General features: G+C 43.1%; 1 protein-coding gene across 1 annotated transcript in view; it reads right to left on the bottom strand.

Annotated features, from left to right (window-relative positions):
* LOC126152088 (glypican-5-like) overlaps positions 1–14,105 on the bottom strand; it is a 1,110,366-nt gene that overhangs the window by 171,512 nt on the left and 924,749 nt on the right. Inside the window, exon 7 of the mRNA XM_049915984.1 lies at positions 732–894. Coding sequence (XP_049771941.1) covers positions 732–894 — 163 coding nt within the window. The remainder of the gene's footprint in view (positions 1–731; positions 895–14,105) is intronic.

Below are 14,105 nucleotides of genomic sequence, written 5' to 3'. Positions count from 1 at the left end.
TTTCTCAGGATCTATGCACCCAAATTGCGTGAAAATGTAATCACATGTTAGTTCTAGTATAATATATATGTCCAATGAATACCCGTTTATCATCTGCATATCTTCTTGGTGTAGCAATTTTAATGGCCAGTAGTGTTAAGAACAAGCGAGCATGGAGGATATGGATGAGGAAAAATGGTTCAAATGGCTCTGAGCACTATGGGACTCAGCTGCTGAGGTCATTAGTCCCCTAGAACTTAGAACTAGTTAAACCTAACTAACCTAAGGACATCACAAACATCCATGCCCGAGGCAGGATTCGAACCTGCGACCGTAGCGGTCTTGCGGTTCCAGACTGCAGCGCCTTTAACCGCACGGCCACTTCGGCCGGCATGGATGAGGACTGCGGATAGGCTGCGCTAGGTGAGAGTTTGGGTCACAAGGGGAACGGACTGAGATATTTGCGCATTTGCGACGAACACTGTGTCCAGACGGTGCAATGGTTCACGCGACTCACTGCCAGGCAAGAAATCCTGCGTCCGAGTATCGGTCCGGCTCACTATTTTCGCTCGTCGCCGCTGATTCCACATCGGAGCGCTCGTAAATTTTGCGCGCCTGCAGGAAACGCAGCATGACCGCTTTTGGTAGCTTTCTGTGGTCGCATAGGGCAGCAGAGTGTTAACGTAGAGCAGCGCAGCTCGCGTGCTGCGATGCCCTGGCGCGCGCTGCGCGCATTGCGGTGCGGTACTCACTCTCCGACGCGCTGGCCGTTCCAGCAGTCGGCCGTGTCCCTGGTCTCGGCGAAGCTCTCGTCGGAGCACAGCGACTCGGCCAGGTTGGCGTAGAAGCCGCGGCTCCTCGTCAGGCTGGTGAGGAAGTGCTGCAGCTTGGAGGACAGCGTGTCCTGTCCCGATCCTGTTGGCAAATAACATATGTAATACCGAAGATAACGTATTCCACCAAGAGTCTAGGACTATGTTAAAGGAAAAAGGCTGACCCTCAGCTACTTTGCTCTGCCCTACATCGATTTCCATTGTTGTGCTAAAAGTGGAATAATTTAAGACAAATGTTGATGGTTTTAGGACAGCAACCAGCCAGAAATTTACTTTCAGTCCCTTTATTCAAAGGAAACAGTTACCGGTTAAGAATCGTTGTGATTCATCCTCAGACGATTTACACGCTTTCTTTATGACATTTGGTGTGTTTTTACAGATTAATTGTCCTAAAATATAAATAAAACATAATTATAAACACGCCACACACAGATGGTTGCGTTACAGATTTTCGTTGCATGTGACTTACGTGAAACGTCGGTTTCTAGTGTTTGTTTTCATACATTCGTCCAACAGATGTAAATGCATTCCCACTGCATCCTCGTTGTTGCACACGTAAATAGTTCTCACTGTACACTTTAGATTTGTCGCTGAGATCGTTTCAACCACGCACCACATGTTTTGATACATACAAAGAGCTTACAAACAGATGAGTATCACAGATGCTATGATACATCGTAACATTTGACGATGATGTCCTATGTTTGGAAAGGATCGTATATTCATTTACACAACTGTAATGCCTTTTACATTACTACAGAGACATTGAATTTTTGAGTTGATATTGCTAAATTAATTATAAAGTTTTTTATATATATTTAGAACTGTACAGGTAAAATAGTATATTATTTAATTACATTTGGCATCATGAGAATTATAACATATAAATTTGCTACTTGATCTGCAGATTTGTGTATTAGTATTACTTGCTTTGGAGGCTGGAAAGTAATTTTTGGAAATTTTTCAGGAAAGGGGTGTTAGATAACTCTGTTTGTTCGTTATGGATATAGTCTAGGGTGCTGTTTTTGTGTGTGTATTTCTAATTCTCCTAATATATTCATAGTGGCCTCTTTTTCTGCTAGATGCAAAATTTTTAAGTTGTCCTCAATGTTTCCCACTGAATGGTTTTCTCCAGCAATATGGGCTGCAAATGCTGATTTGTTCAAGTTACCAAGTCTTAGAGCATCAATATCTTCTTTGTATCTAATTTCAAAACTTCTGCCTGTCTGTCAAATGTAGAATTTTGGGCATGTATCACATTTGAGTTTGTATATTCCTGATTTACGGTAGGGACTCTTGGAGGTATTTACATCATGGATTACTTTTTGTTGTAATTTATTGTTTATGGAAAAGCTGATTGTGATATTTTTCTTCTTTTTAAATAAGTTTGCTATTTGGTATGAAAGTGGGCCTATGTATGGGAGAGTAGCATATTTAGGTTTGGCTTCAGTGGCACACTGATTTGGCTTGAAGTGACTGCTGTGAAGTGGATCTGTGGTTTTTGTCTGCATTTTGTTGTGGAGTTTTTCTATTATTGATGGTTTATATCCATTATTATGAGCAACTGTTTTAATTATATTGATTTCATTTTGTTGGTCTGTGTCACTCATTGGTACTTTTATAATTCGGTGAAGCATCGTTCAGAAATATGCCATTTTTTGTTGGCGGGGGTGGCAAGATGAGTTGCTAATACTGACATCTGTGGTGGTAGGTTTTCTGTAAATACTAAATTGATGTTTATTGTTACTATTGCAAATTTTCAGGTCATCATATGACAAAATTGCATAGAATAATTTAAAATTTTACCAACTTTGTCGTCTTTGTATCGTACGACCCCTAATCACGGCAGATGTCCCAGAGGGCTTCGCTGCAAATACCAAAACAGGTGAATACTCGTGGCAAGTTAGAACAATGCTCCAGAGTGGGGCTTGACCTCGGATCCATGTCTAACGACTGTGACCTTTTTTGCCTAACAATAATTTACTCATTAAGTAAATTAAAACGGCTAGAAACAAAAGAAATTATTTCTTCATAACAGCTCTAAAAATACCTGTATTTCATAAATATTATGTGGCACGCGCAGCAGACAGCAAACCGCAACAGGCCTGTGACACACCCTCCTCACACACGTCACGTCACGTCATGTCACCTCACGTCACGTCACGTCACATCACGTCACGTCACGTGGCGTGGTCCAAGGCCCACAAGAGAGAGAGAGGAGCCATGGCGCGTACGTCACATCACGTGACACTGAAGGTGTTAGGACTGCCAGGAGCCGTCTGCGGCGGCGAGGGAGTAACTATTTCAGATGAGTTTAGTAATTCTTAAATGCACATTTAAATGCATGTAAGCTGTCGGTATCACACGACAAGGTAAAGACCTTCAGTGGGTAGCTTTTCCTTTAGCTAATGATTTGCTGTCGGCCCTACACGAAGCCAAGCGTTCGCGAAATTGGCGGTCAAGGCAACTAGTGTGACATCACAAGTTCATTGCGGGATCCATATTTCTCGTAGGCCCCGTTGTGGTTCCTGGAGTCGGATAAAGGTGCCCGCGCAGCTAAAACAAGCTAGTGTCGTAGTCAGTCTACATGGTTACAACATATGCGCCGGCTTCTTGGCGACTTGTAGGGTTTGTACCAAGGTTTCGAGAGTAGACCAAAAGGGCTAGAGCGATGCTGTTTTCAGAGGAAAGGTTCAAAATGGCACTGAGCACTATGGGACCTAACATCAGTCCCCTAGAACTCAGAACTACTTAAACCTAACTAACCTAAGGACATCACACCCACCCATGCCCGAGGCAGGATTCGAACCTGCGACAGTAGCGGTCTCGCGGTTCCAGACTGAAGCACCTAGAACAAAATGGGTCAAATGGCTCTGAGCACTATGCGACTTAACTTCTGAGGTCATCAGTCGCCTAGAACTTAGAACTAATTAAACCTAACTAACCTAAGGACATCACACACATCCATGCCCGAGGCAGGATTCGAACCTGCGACCGTAGCGGTCACGCGGTTCCAGACTGAAGCGCCTTTAACCGCACGGCCACACCGGCCGGCTCATAGGAAAGTGTGGTGAGTAGAGAATGCTTGTCGAAAAAAAATGTGATCTGGCCTAGTCGCCTCCGAACAGTGACAGAGTGAGGAAAGTGTCTTGGTAAAATGGAAATGAGCATACGGCATCGTTGACCGGGAGGCCCCCTTCAGGGAAGTTCAGCCGCCAAGTGCAAGTCTCATTTCATTCGACGCCACATTGGGCAACTTGCGCGCCGGTTGTGCGTCTTGGTGACACGTCGAGATTAAAGATGCAACGGTGGATCGTGCAACGATAAGCAATCAAATTCCACATTAAACTGGAAAAAATCGCTGAGTCTGATTCGGGAAACCTCAGCCATACTCGAATTAAGAATTAACAAGTGTGACAAGATATTACGGGAAGACTGAGGACACTTTGATGACAACGAATGATTCGGGAGTCCGTCAGCGTCCCAGACGATAAAAAATTCAAAAAAAGAGCAAAACTTTTTGAACGAGGATCGACGCACGAGAGTAAGAATGAGAGCAGAGAACTGCATTATGCCAAAAGCGTACCTTAACCTGATTCTAAATGACGAAGTAGGGATGAGCAAGGTGTGCGCAAAGATCGTCCCAAAAGTGGTGAGCGATGAACAGAAAGCAATCCGTGTGATGCAGTGTCGCGAGTTCTTGAAACACCGCTAAAGTACCCTAATTGATTGGCCAGAGTGGTGAAAGATGACGAGGCGGATTTCAAGTACGATCCTGAATCACGGGTTGTTGGAGGGTGTAAAAGAGTCTTCGACTCGCTACCGTAAGTAAGTTCCTGAAGACGCCTTTCAGAAAGCCTATGCAGACTGAGCTTAGCGGTGACACGGATGAAGAAGGGCTTGTACGTCTAAACGCAGTAAATCTCTATAAAACTGTTATTCTTGACACTCTGTGGATGGGCCCTGTACGTTGTGAGTTTGTACTATGTTTGGTGTTTGACTCTGGCTAGATTTATCTTATACAAGAACTTGCACTGCTGTTACGTGTGACCACAGCCACGTAGAAGTTTGCGTATTTCGCCGAACTCTCAAGCTGTACAGAACTTGTAACTAGTATTTTTGTTCATATGAAGAGAACAAAGCCACTGTTAAAATAAATATCAATTCCAAAATGTGTGAGTGTGTGTGAATAAACTATTTTAAATAAATTTATTATAAATATTAGATATGTTAGTGCATATATACGTCAAACAGAATTATATGAAACAAACATGTTACCATACGAACGATGATGGAAGTGGAAAGTGTTAGACGTCGAAGCACCCATCTGATATATATTAATCTTCGTGAAGATGTTCCTTACACCTGCCCAAACAGCCGTGCGCGTCGAAGTGCCGCTTCCGGGATGGGGAGGTGCGTCGGACCCGGATCGAACCCACCTGACTGATTAGCGAGGGAGACCAGTGTGTCAATCAGCCTGGACGCGGCTTCTAGGCGATTTCTTACATCCCACAAGGTGAATACCTGGCTGGATCCCGTCTCAATCAATTTACAAAAAGTTCTCTCACCTTCACATGGATAACGCTACATACAGTCAGTTCAGGTACACATATTCTGTCCCGGCCGGCCGAAGTGGCCGTGCGGTTAAAGGCGCTGTAGTCTGGAACCGCAAGACCGCTACGGTCGCAGGTTCGAATCCTGCCTCGGGCATGGATGTTTGTGATGTCCTTAGGTTAGTTAGGTTTAACTAGTTCTAAGTTCTAGGGGACTAATGACCTCAGCAGTTGAGCCCCATAGTGCTCAGAGCCATTTGAACCATATTCTGTCCCGGGGTTTAACGAGGTGGCAACTGGCCAATCGTGAAACTAACCATGAAAAATCCGTTAACAATCAATGCCGAACCTACAACGATGCGGGACAAGGGAAAAAGAAAAATAAGTGGAGATGTTCATCGTATAACGAGTATTAAATATTAAACTTTCATCTCATTTGGAATGGATGTCTATCGTCTATTTTTATATACGTTGTGGCACGGAAGAAAACAGCTGCCGAATGTCATTTTCAAAAATTAGTTTCCAGGACAGAAACACATGCTTTGTCAGTTCGTGAATATTGCTGGTTGCAGGCTGGTATGCAATCATTTATCTCTTCATCGCATTCCCAACGTGCACTACACTGTACGGGCGACCAATAAGGTGACTATTCATGCAGTCAAGGATCAGTACATAGCTAAACGTGTTCGCGCTGTGAAATGAAGTGAGGGGTCTTGCATTATCTTGCTGGAATGTATCATTTGCTATACACTGGTCAGGAAGTGTGTAACAATAGGTATTACTATTTCTGCCTTCTTGCTGCATAGTGAAGAGCATTCGCCCTCGCGTGACAACTACCAATTTAGTTCTGTTGACATATCTAACAGCTCTCCGAATCACGATTCCAGGAGTTGGAGGTGTTGGAAGCTGCTTCCTATGACCTTCTGCCACGCCATCTGCGGACACGTTGATATTGATGTAAACACAACAAACAGAAGCGAGGCTCATGGCGTAACACAAGAGAATTCCACTCTACGTCCCAGATGACTCTGGCACTACACTACACATGTCTGTGATATGGTTTCGACGGTGAGCCGCGGGCGCGCTATCTGAGGCTCCTTGCCACGGTTCGTGCGGCTCCCCCCCCCCCCCCCCCCCCCCCACGTCGGCTCGTCGGAGGTTCGAGTCCTCCCTCGTGTGTGTGTGTGTGTGTGTGTGTGTGTGTGTGTGTGTGTGTGTGTTGTCCTTAGTATAAGTTAGTTTAAGTTAGATTAAGTAGTTCAAAATGGGTCAAATGGCTCTGAGCACTATGGGACTTTACATCTGGGTCATCAGTCCCCTAGAACTTAGAACTACTTAAATCTAACTAAGGACATCACACACATCCAAGCCCGAGGCAGGATTCGAACCTGCGACCTTAGTGGTCACGCGGTTCCAGACTGAAGCGCCTAGAACCGCTCGGCCACCGGGGCCGGCAGATTAAGTAGTGTGTAAGTGTAGGAACCGATGGCCTCAGCAGTTTGGTCCCATTAGAACTTACCACAAATTAAAAAAAAAAAGGTTTCGACGATAGACGACGCACGGCACCCAAGCTTACAGTAATATGTCCGCGACGGTTAGTTGTCACACTCTCCTGCTCTCCTGTAACCTTTGCCCGGAATCCAGCTGGTATAACCCGTCTGTTCGTCAGGGCGTCGAATAACCCTAAAATCTCGAGGTTCCAACGTTCTTCTCTTCTGGAAAGACTCATACCTCCTCCTTTTTCCACGCTATGTCCTGATTCCATCTCATCAACACTGCTGTTCTCATTCCACTGCAGCCAACTCTGTGCGATCTGTCGGTCAGATGCTCCCACGTCCGTCATGCCAATGATTCGACCTTTCTCTAAGAAAACGTCCATAAGCTGCACATGGGCATCCTCTGGGCATGCTGTGTTACGACCTCCATCCTATAAATTCGGATAACGTTAGACACATTTCATGGTCATCATGTACCATCAATATTATTCATTTGTAAGTATGGATTTTTTTCTGGACTGAAAATAAGCTTGTATAAGGAAGACATTTTAATCAGTGCATCTGACAGGCGCGGAGATACTGAAGTATCAGAATGGCCGTGTTCGGCCAAGTTATTCGTTGTGCAACACATTCTGTTTTCATCAATGTAAATCTACGCTGAAGCGCTAAAGAAACTAGTATATGCGTGCGCATTCAAATACAGAGATACATAAACAGGCAGAATACGGCTGTGCGGTCGGCAACGCCTATATAAAACAAGCGTCTGGCGCAGTTGTTAGATCGGTTACTGCTGCTACAACTGGAGGTTTTCGAGATGTGAGTGAATTTGAACGTGGTGTTATATTCGACGCACGAGCAATTGAACAAAACATCTCCGAGTTAGCGATGAAGTGGGGATTTTTCCGTATGACCATTTCACGACTGCCGGCCCGGGTGGCCGAGCGGTTCTAGGTGCTACAGTCTGGAACCGCGCGACCGCTACGGTCGCAGGTTCGAGTCCTGCCTCGGGCATGGATGTGTGTGCTGTCCTTAGGTTAGTTAGGTTTAAGTAGTTCTAAGCTCTAGGGGACTGATGACCTCAGAAGTTAAGTTCCATAGTGCTCAGAGCCATTTTGAACCATTTAACGACTATACCGCGAATATCAGGAATCCGCTAAAGTATCAGATCTCAGACATCGCCGCGTCCGGAAAATGATCCAGCAAGAACGGGACCAACAACGACCGAAGGGAATCGTTTAACGTGACAGAAGTGCAGTCCTGCCGCAAAATGCTGCAGTTTTCAATGCTAGGCCATCAACAAGTGTCAGCGTACGAAAAATTCAATGAAACATCATCGATATGGACTTGCGGAGCCGAAGATCCAATCGTGTACCCTGATAACCGTACGACACAACGCTTTACGCCTCGCCTGGGCCCGTCAAAACCGACATCGGATTGTTGATGACTGGAAACATGTTGCATGGTCGGACGAGTCTCGTTTCAAATCGGACGAGTCTCGTTTCAAATTTTATCGAGCGGATGGACGTGTACGGGTATGGAGACAATCTCATGAATCCATGGAGTGGGGCGTGTGCAGTTGGAGTGATATGGGACCGCTGATACGTCTAGATACGACTCTGACAGATGACACATACGTAAGCATCCTGTCTGATCACCTGTATCCTTTCATGTCCACTGTGCATTCCGACGGACTTGGGAATTCCAGCAGGAAAATGCGACACCCCACACGTCCATAATTGCTACAGAGTGGCTCCAGGAACACTCTTCTGAGCTTAAACACTTCTGCTGGCCACCAACTCCCCAGGCATGAAAATTATTAAGCATATCTGGGATGCCTTGCCACGTACTGTTAAGAAGAGATTTGCACCCTCTCGTACTCTTACGGATTAATGAACAGTGCTGCAGGATTCATGGTGTCAACTCCCTCCTGCAGTACTTCAGACATCAGTCGAGTCCATGCCAAGTAGTGCTGGGACACTACTACGTGATCACGATGTCAGGAAAGTGTACCAGTTTCTTTGGCTCTTTAGTGTATTATGTGAAAGTCAGTTAACCGTTCGAATAACGTGGATATTTTGTAAATAAAAGGTACATTTAATCAAACAACTAAGTCATATTTAAATGTAGTTTTCATGAGAATATGCTAAGGCCTTATGGGAAAGAATATCTTCAGCATGATTGATTTACAGAAATGAGACCCCCTTGAAATGAATGTAGTTAGCGAAACAAACCCTGAAGTCTGGCGCCTAAAACATAAGACACAAATGTTATCCATCTGAAGATGGCCATGATGGCGTGAAACCAAATACAACATTGAAACAAATGAATTTTGGAAGTACTGGTGGTTGGTTGCGTTATTCATCAACAATCATTGATATATATCCTCCTCCTCCCCCCCCCCCCCCCCCCCAGCGCCCTTGCTGCCACATGCCGTTTGTGAGTTTGAGTTGTTATTGAACGTTGACGTCGAAACAGGCGATGGTCATCGTGTAGATTTCACAGATAATGTGTCTAATTTTTGCTAGCGAGCTAAATAACAGTTAAACATAAATGTTTTTGTTTTTAGACTGTAAGTAACCTCTTACGAGTGCTTGTAAATGATGGCAACAATAACAAGAATTACCTCAATTTATAGCAGATAATGGAACCTTGTCGCTTTTAATGTTTCTCTCCAAAACTGAAATAAAGCATAATTAATTCCGCACAACGTTTAATGGAATAGAGAGGTAAACGAGAAACAAGTACTCTGAAAGACTTGTTTTATTAATTAGCACTGTGTGCTACGCCTCGTTATTACTGTTGCTACGATGATACGGAGTTAGTCACAGTTTGGCGTTGTCTTATTCGTTTGCTGCTGAGCACTCATTATGCACTACTCCAGTATTTTACATTTAATGTAGCCTGGCAGTAATAGGGGTTATTTCAATTATCATGTTTCAATTGGAGGAGACACATTTAGTCAGCTTAGGTCACTCTTTCGCTGCGCTTCTGTCACAAACATTTCGCTATGCGTGTCTCTCCCAATAGACTGGATGTCAATTAGTGTCATTTCTGTCTGTAACAGATACCAGGACGCAAACATGACAGTAAAATGTACTGTAGATGCTCTCTGCAGATGTCAGCGCTATCTCTGAACATTGATCAACTACCTTTGTTCTTATGCTAGCTTATATAGATGTGCAGCATTTATTTTTTATTTACTTTTTCCTGATGTGTCTACATCTACATACATACTCCACCAGCCATGATAAGGCGTACAGTGGATGGTGTACTACTGCTGGTCACTTCCTTTACTGTTCCACTCGAAAATGGTGTGAAGGACAAAAGACTGTCTGTATGCTTCCGTGCGAGCCTTGATATCTCTTACCTCGTCTTCGCGTTCCTTAACGCGAAATGTATGTTGGAAACAGTAGGATCGTCTGCAGTATGTCGCAGATGCCGGTTCTCCGAACTTAACAGTGTTTCGCGACAAGTTGGTCTTCTTTCCTCCATGGATCCCTAACTAGGTTGTGTAAATAGGGCAACTGGCACCCAAAGCAAACTCTGACCTTTCCTCCTGTCCTGCCGATACCACGACATTTATCTGTTTAATCCCCCTTGTTGCTTAGCCTGTTTATTCTTTTTTTGAGATCCACACGACTTCAGAATGAAAGGTGAACATTTCAGTGATTCTTTTTTGTGCGATACAGCACAAAAAATGGAACAACACACAGTCCAAAGTCGCTTGCTCGCAACAACAACGCGATTAATTTTTCAGTGTTACATTCCCGATCAATGCAAAGCCATTACAAACAAAACACTAAAAAAGAAAAAATCAAAATATACTCTTTATACTTACGTTTCGCTGGCTGACTTGGTATAATCGAAGTGCCACCATTTAATACCCAATAGAGGTAAATTATGGAATTGTTGCTCAGTGTAGCCTAGTCCAAATCTCCTCATTATCCCCTTTAACGGCTAGTATTCCCTCAATCTATCTCCATCTTGTTCTATTTCTTATTTGCCCCCTGCCACTTCATCCTCTTCCCCTTTTCTTCTGTCGTTCAGAATTTTTTTTCGCCTGTCACAAAACTTTGAACCAGTGTTGACAGGCTTAAAACTGTCACTACTCCTGTACCACTAATGAATGTTGCCGGAAAGATTCTGTGATCCGACCATCGGACTGGAAAGTGTACACCGCTAATAGTACACACTCCTATACCGTTTGCAGGTACCTCTGAGGAAATGCTGCCAATAATTTCTAAACAGAAGAAACAAGAAAAGACAGAGAAAAACAATCAGTTAAAATTTCAATAGAAACAGATGTAATGTTGTTGTTGTTGTAGTCTTCAGTCTGAGAGTGGTTTGATGCAGCTCTCCATGCTGCGCTATTCTGTGCAAGCCTATTCATCTCCGAATAACTACTGCTTACTGCAGTCATCTCTTCGACTCCCTCTACACCTCCCTTTAACACTAAACTGGTGTCCCCTTGTTTTCTCAGAATGTATCCTATCAACAGATTCCTTTTTTTAGTCAGGTCGTTCCACAAATTTCTTTTTTCCCCAGTTTTATTCCATGCTTCCTCATTAGTTATGTGATCTACCTACCCAATCTTCAACATTCTTCTGTAGCTTCACTTCTCTTCTTGTCTAACTGCTTATCATCCATGCAATACTTCCATATATGGCTACACTCCATATAAATACTTTCTGACACTTAAATCTATACTTGATATTAACGAATTTCTCTTCTTCAGAAAAGCTTTTCTTGTCATTACCAGTCTACATTTTATATCCTCTGTGCTTCGATCGTATTTATTTTCCTGACCAAACAACAAAATTCATCTGCTGTTTTCAGTATCTCGTTTCCTAATCCAGTTCTCTCAATGTCATCGTATTCAATTAGACTACATTTCATTACCTTTGTTTTGCATTTATTAATGTTAATCTTATATCCTTCTTTCAAGACACTGTCCATTCCATTCAGTTGCTCTTCCAAGTCTCTTACTGTCTTTGTGAGAATTGAAATGTCATTAGAAAACCTCACAGTTTTTTATTTCTTGTCCCTGAACTTTAATTCTTACTCTAAATTCTTCTTTTGTTTCCTTTGCTTCTTGTTTTTTCTTGGCTGGCTCTCCCAAGGCTATCAGTAGTTCTGATGGACTGTTGTCTGCTCTCGGAGCCTTGTTGTGATTTAGGTCTTGCAGTGCCAGATAAAATTTTTCTAGCAGTATCGTATCTCTCATCTCATCTTCATCTACGTCGTCTTCCATTTCTACAATTCTGCCTTCAAGTTCATCTCCCTTGCGTATATCCTCTATTTACTCCATCCATCTTTCAGCTTTCCCTTTTTCGCTTGGGACTCTTCCATTTGAGCTCTCGATATTCATACATCCGCTTCTCTTTCCTCCAAAAGCCTCTTTAATTTTCCTGTAGGCATTATCTATCTTTCCCCTAGTGACGCATGCTTCCAAACCCTTACATGTTGCATTTTTATGTTTTCTCCTTTCATCGATTAAACTCAGTATCTTCAGTGTTATCGAAGAATTTCTATTAGGCCTGCTGCCTTCGCTATTTCATCTCTCAAAGCTACCCATTCGTTTTCCACTGTATTCCTTTCTCTTGTTCTAGTGAATCGTTACCTAATGCTCCCTCTGAAACTCTCAACACGATATAGTTCTTTCAAGCTATCCAGGTCCCATCTCCTTAATTTCGTGCTTTCTTTCAATTTATTTAGTTTTAATCTACAGTTTATAACCAATAAATTGTGTTCGGAGTGCACATCAGCCCTAGAAATGTCCCACAAATTAAAATCTGTTTCCGAAATCTCTGTCTTACCGTTATATAATCAATTTGAAACCTTCCGGTATCTCCAGATACGTATATTTCATGTATATAGTCTTCTTTCATAATTCGTAAGCCAAATGTCAGCTATGATTAAGTTATGCTCTGTGCAAAGTTACACCAGGCGGCTTCCTCTTTTATACCTTTCCTCTACTCCATATTCACCTACAATTTTTCCTTCTCTTTTTTTCCTACTATCGAATTCCAGTCCACTATCACAATTAAATTTTCGTCTCTCTTAACTATCTGAATAATTTCTTCTATCTCACCATACATTTCTTCAATCGATTGATCATCTGCGGAGCTAGTTTACATTTAAACTTGTGCTACTGTAGTGGGTATTGGCTTTGTGTCTACCTTGGCTACAATAATGCGTTCACTATGCTGCTCATAGTAGATCACCCGCATTCGTATTTTCATATTCATTATTAAACCAACTCGTGGACCAAAAGACCTGTTCCTCCTGCCACCGAACTTCACTATTCTCATTTCAACCTATCCATTTCCCTTTTTATATTTTTAATGTTGCTGAGCGGTTAAGAGATCTAACATTCCACGCTCTGAACCGTAGAATATCAGTTTTGTTTCTTCTGATAACGACCTCCTCCTGAGTAGTCTTTCTCCGGAGATTCGAATAGGGGACTATGTTACCACCGGAATATTTTACTCAAGAGGATGCCATCATCATTTAACCATAAAGTACAGCTGCCTGCCCTCGGGAAAAATTACGGCTACAGTTTCCCCTTTGTCTAGCCTCTCAACAGATACTCCTCCGTTGTGGTTGCATCTACAGTACGGCTATCTGTATCGCTGAGACACGCAAGCCACCCCACCAACGCCAAGGTTCATGATTAATTCACGGAGGGTGGAGATGTAATGTACTGGCCTGAATTTAACCTCTCCAAGTCCACCTTGTTCAATAACCATCTCCTCCTTATATCAAATGGTTCCACGCTATGTTAAGAGGCCTGCTCCTACCGAGTACGCACATGTTCACTATTCCTGGATCAGAATTACAAAGTGACTGCCAACTAATTGTTTATAGTAAGGGAGTTTTGTCGTACCATCTGTCCGGTGCATAGTAGTCATATGCGTCTGCTACCTCAGTGGACAATTATCAGTGAGCGAACAACAATTGCAGTCTACAAGACATCTGCTGTGACTTGTTCATATTTTATCTGATTCTCAGTGGATTTTTTTAATGGAATGTGTTAAACTAACTGTACAGTTGCTTACGAAAGAGCTAAGACAATCATTATCCTGCAAAGAGATGTGAATACCGCATGTTAACGGAGAAAGTATGGATGTACTGAGTTCGTAACTGTACAGCTACTGCTAATGGAGCTACATTCCGCTTCAGAACATCAAGCGAACGAACAAAATGCTTTCATTCCTCGCCCAGCTGTCAGTCACTTTGTTATT

This window comes from Schistocerca cancellata, chromosome 2 (assembly GCF_023864275.1).
Source record: "Schistocerca cancellata isolate TAMUIC-IGC-003103 chromosome 2, iqSchCanc2.1, whole genome shotgun sequence".
Taxonomy (NCBI): Eukaryota; Metazoa; Arthropoda; class Insecta; order Orthoptera; family Acrididae; genus Schistocerca; species Schistocerca cancellata.
This window is presented reverse-complemented; position numbering and strand designations above follow the sequence as displayed.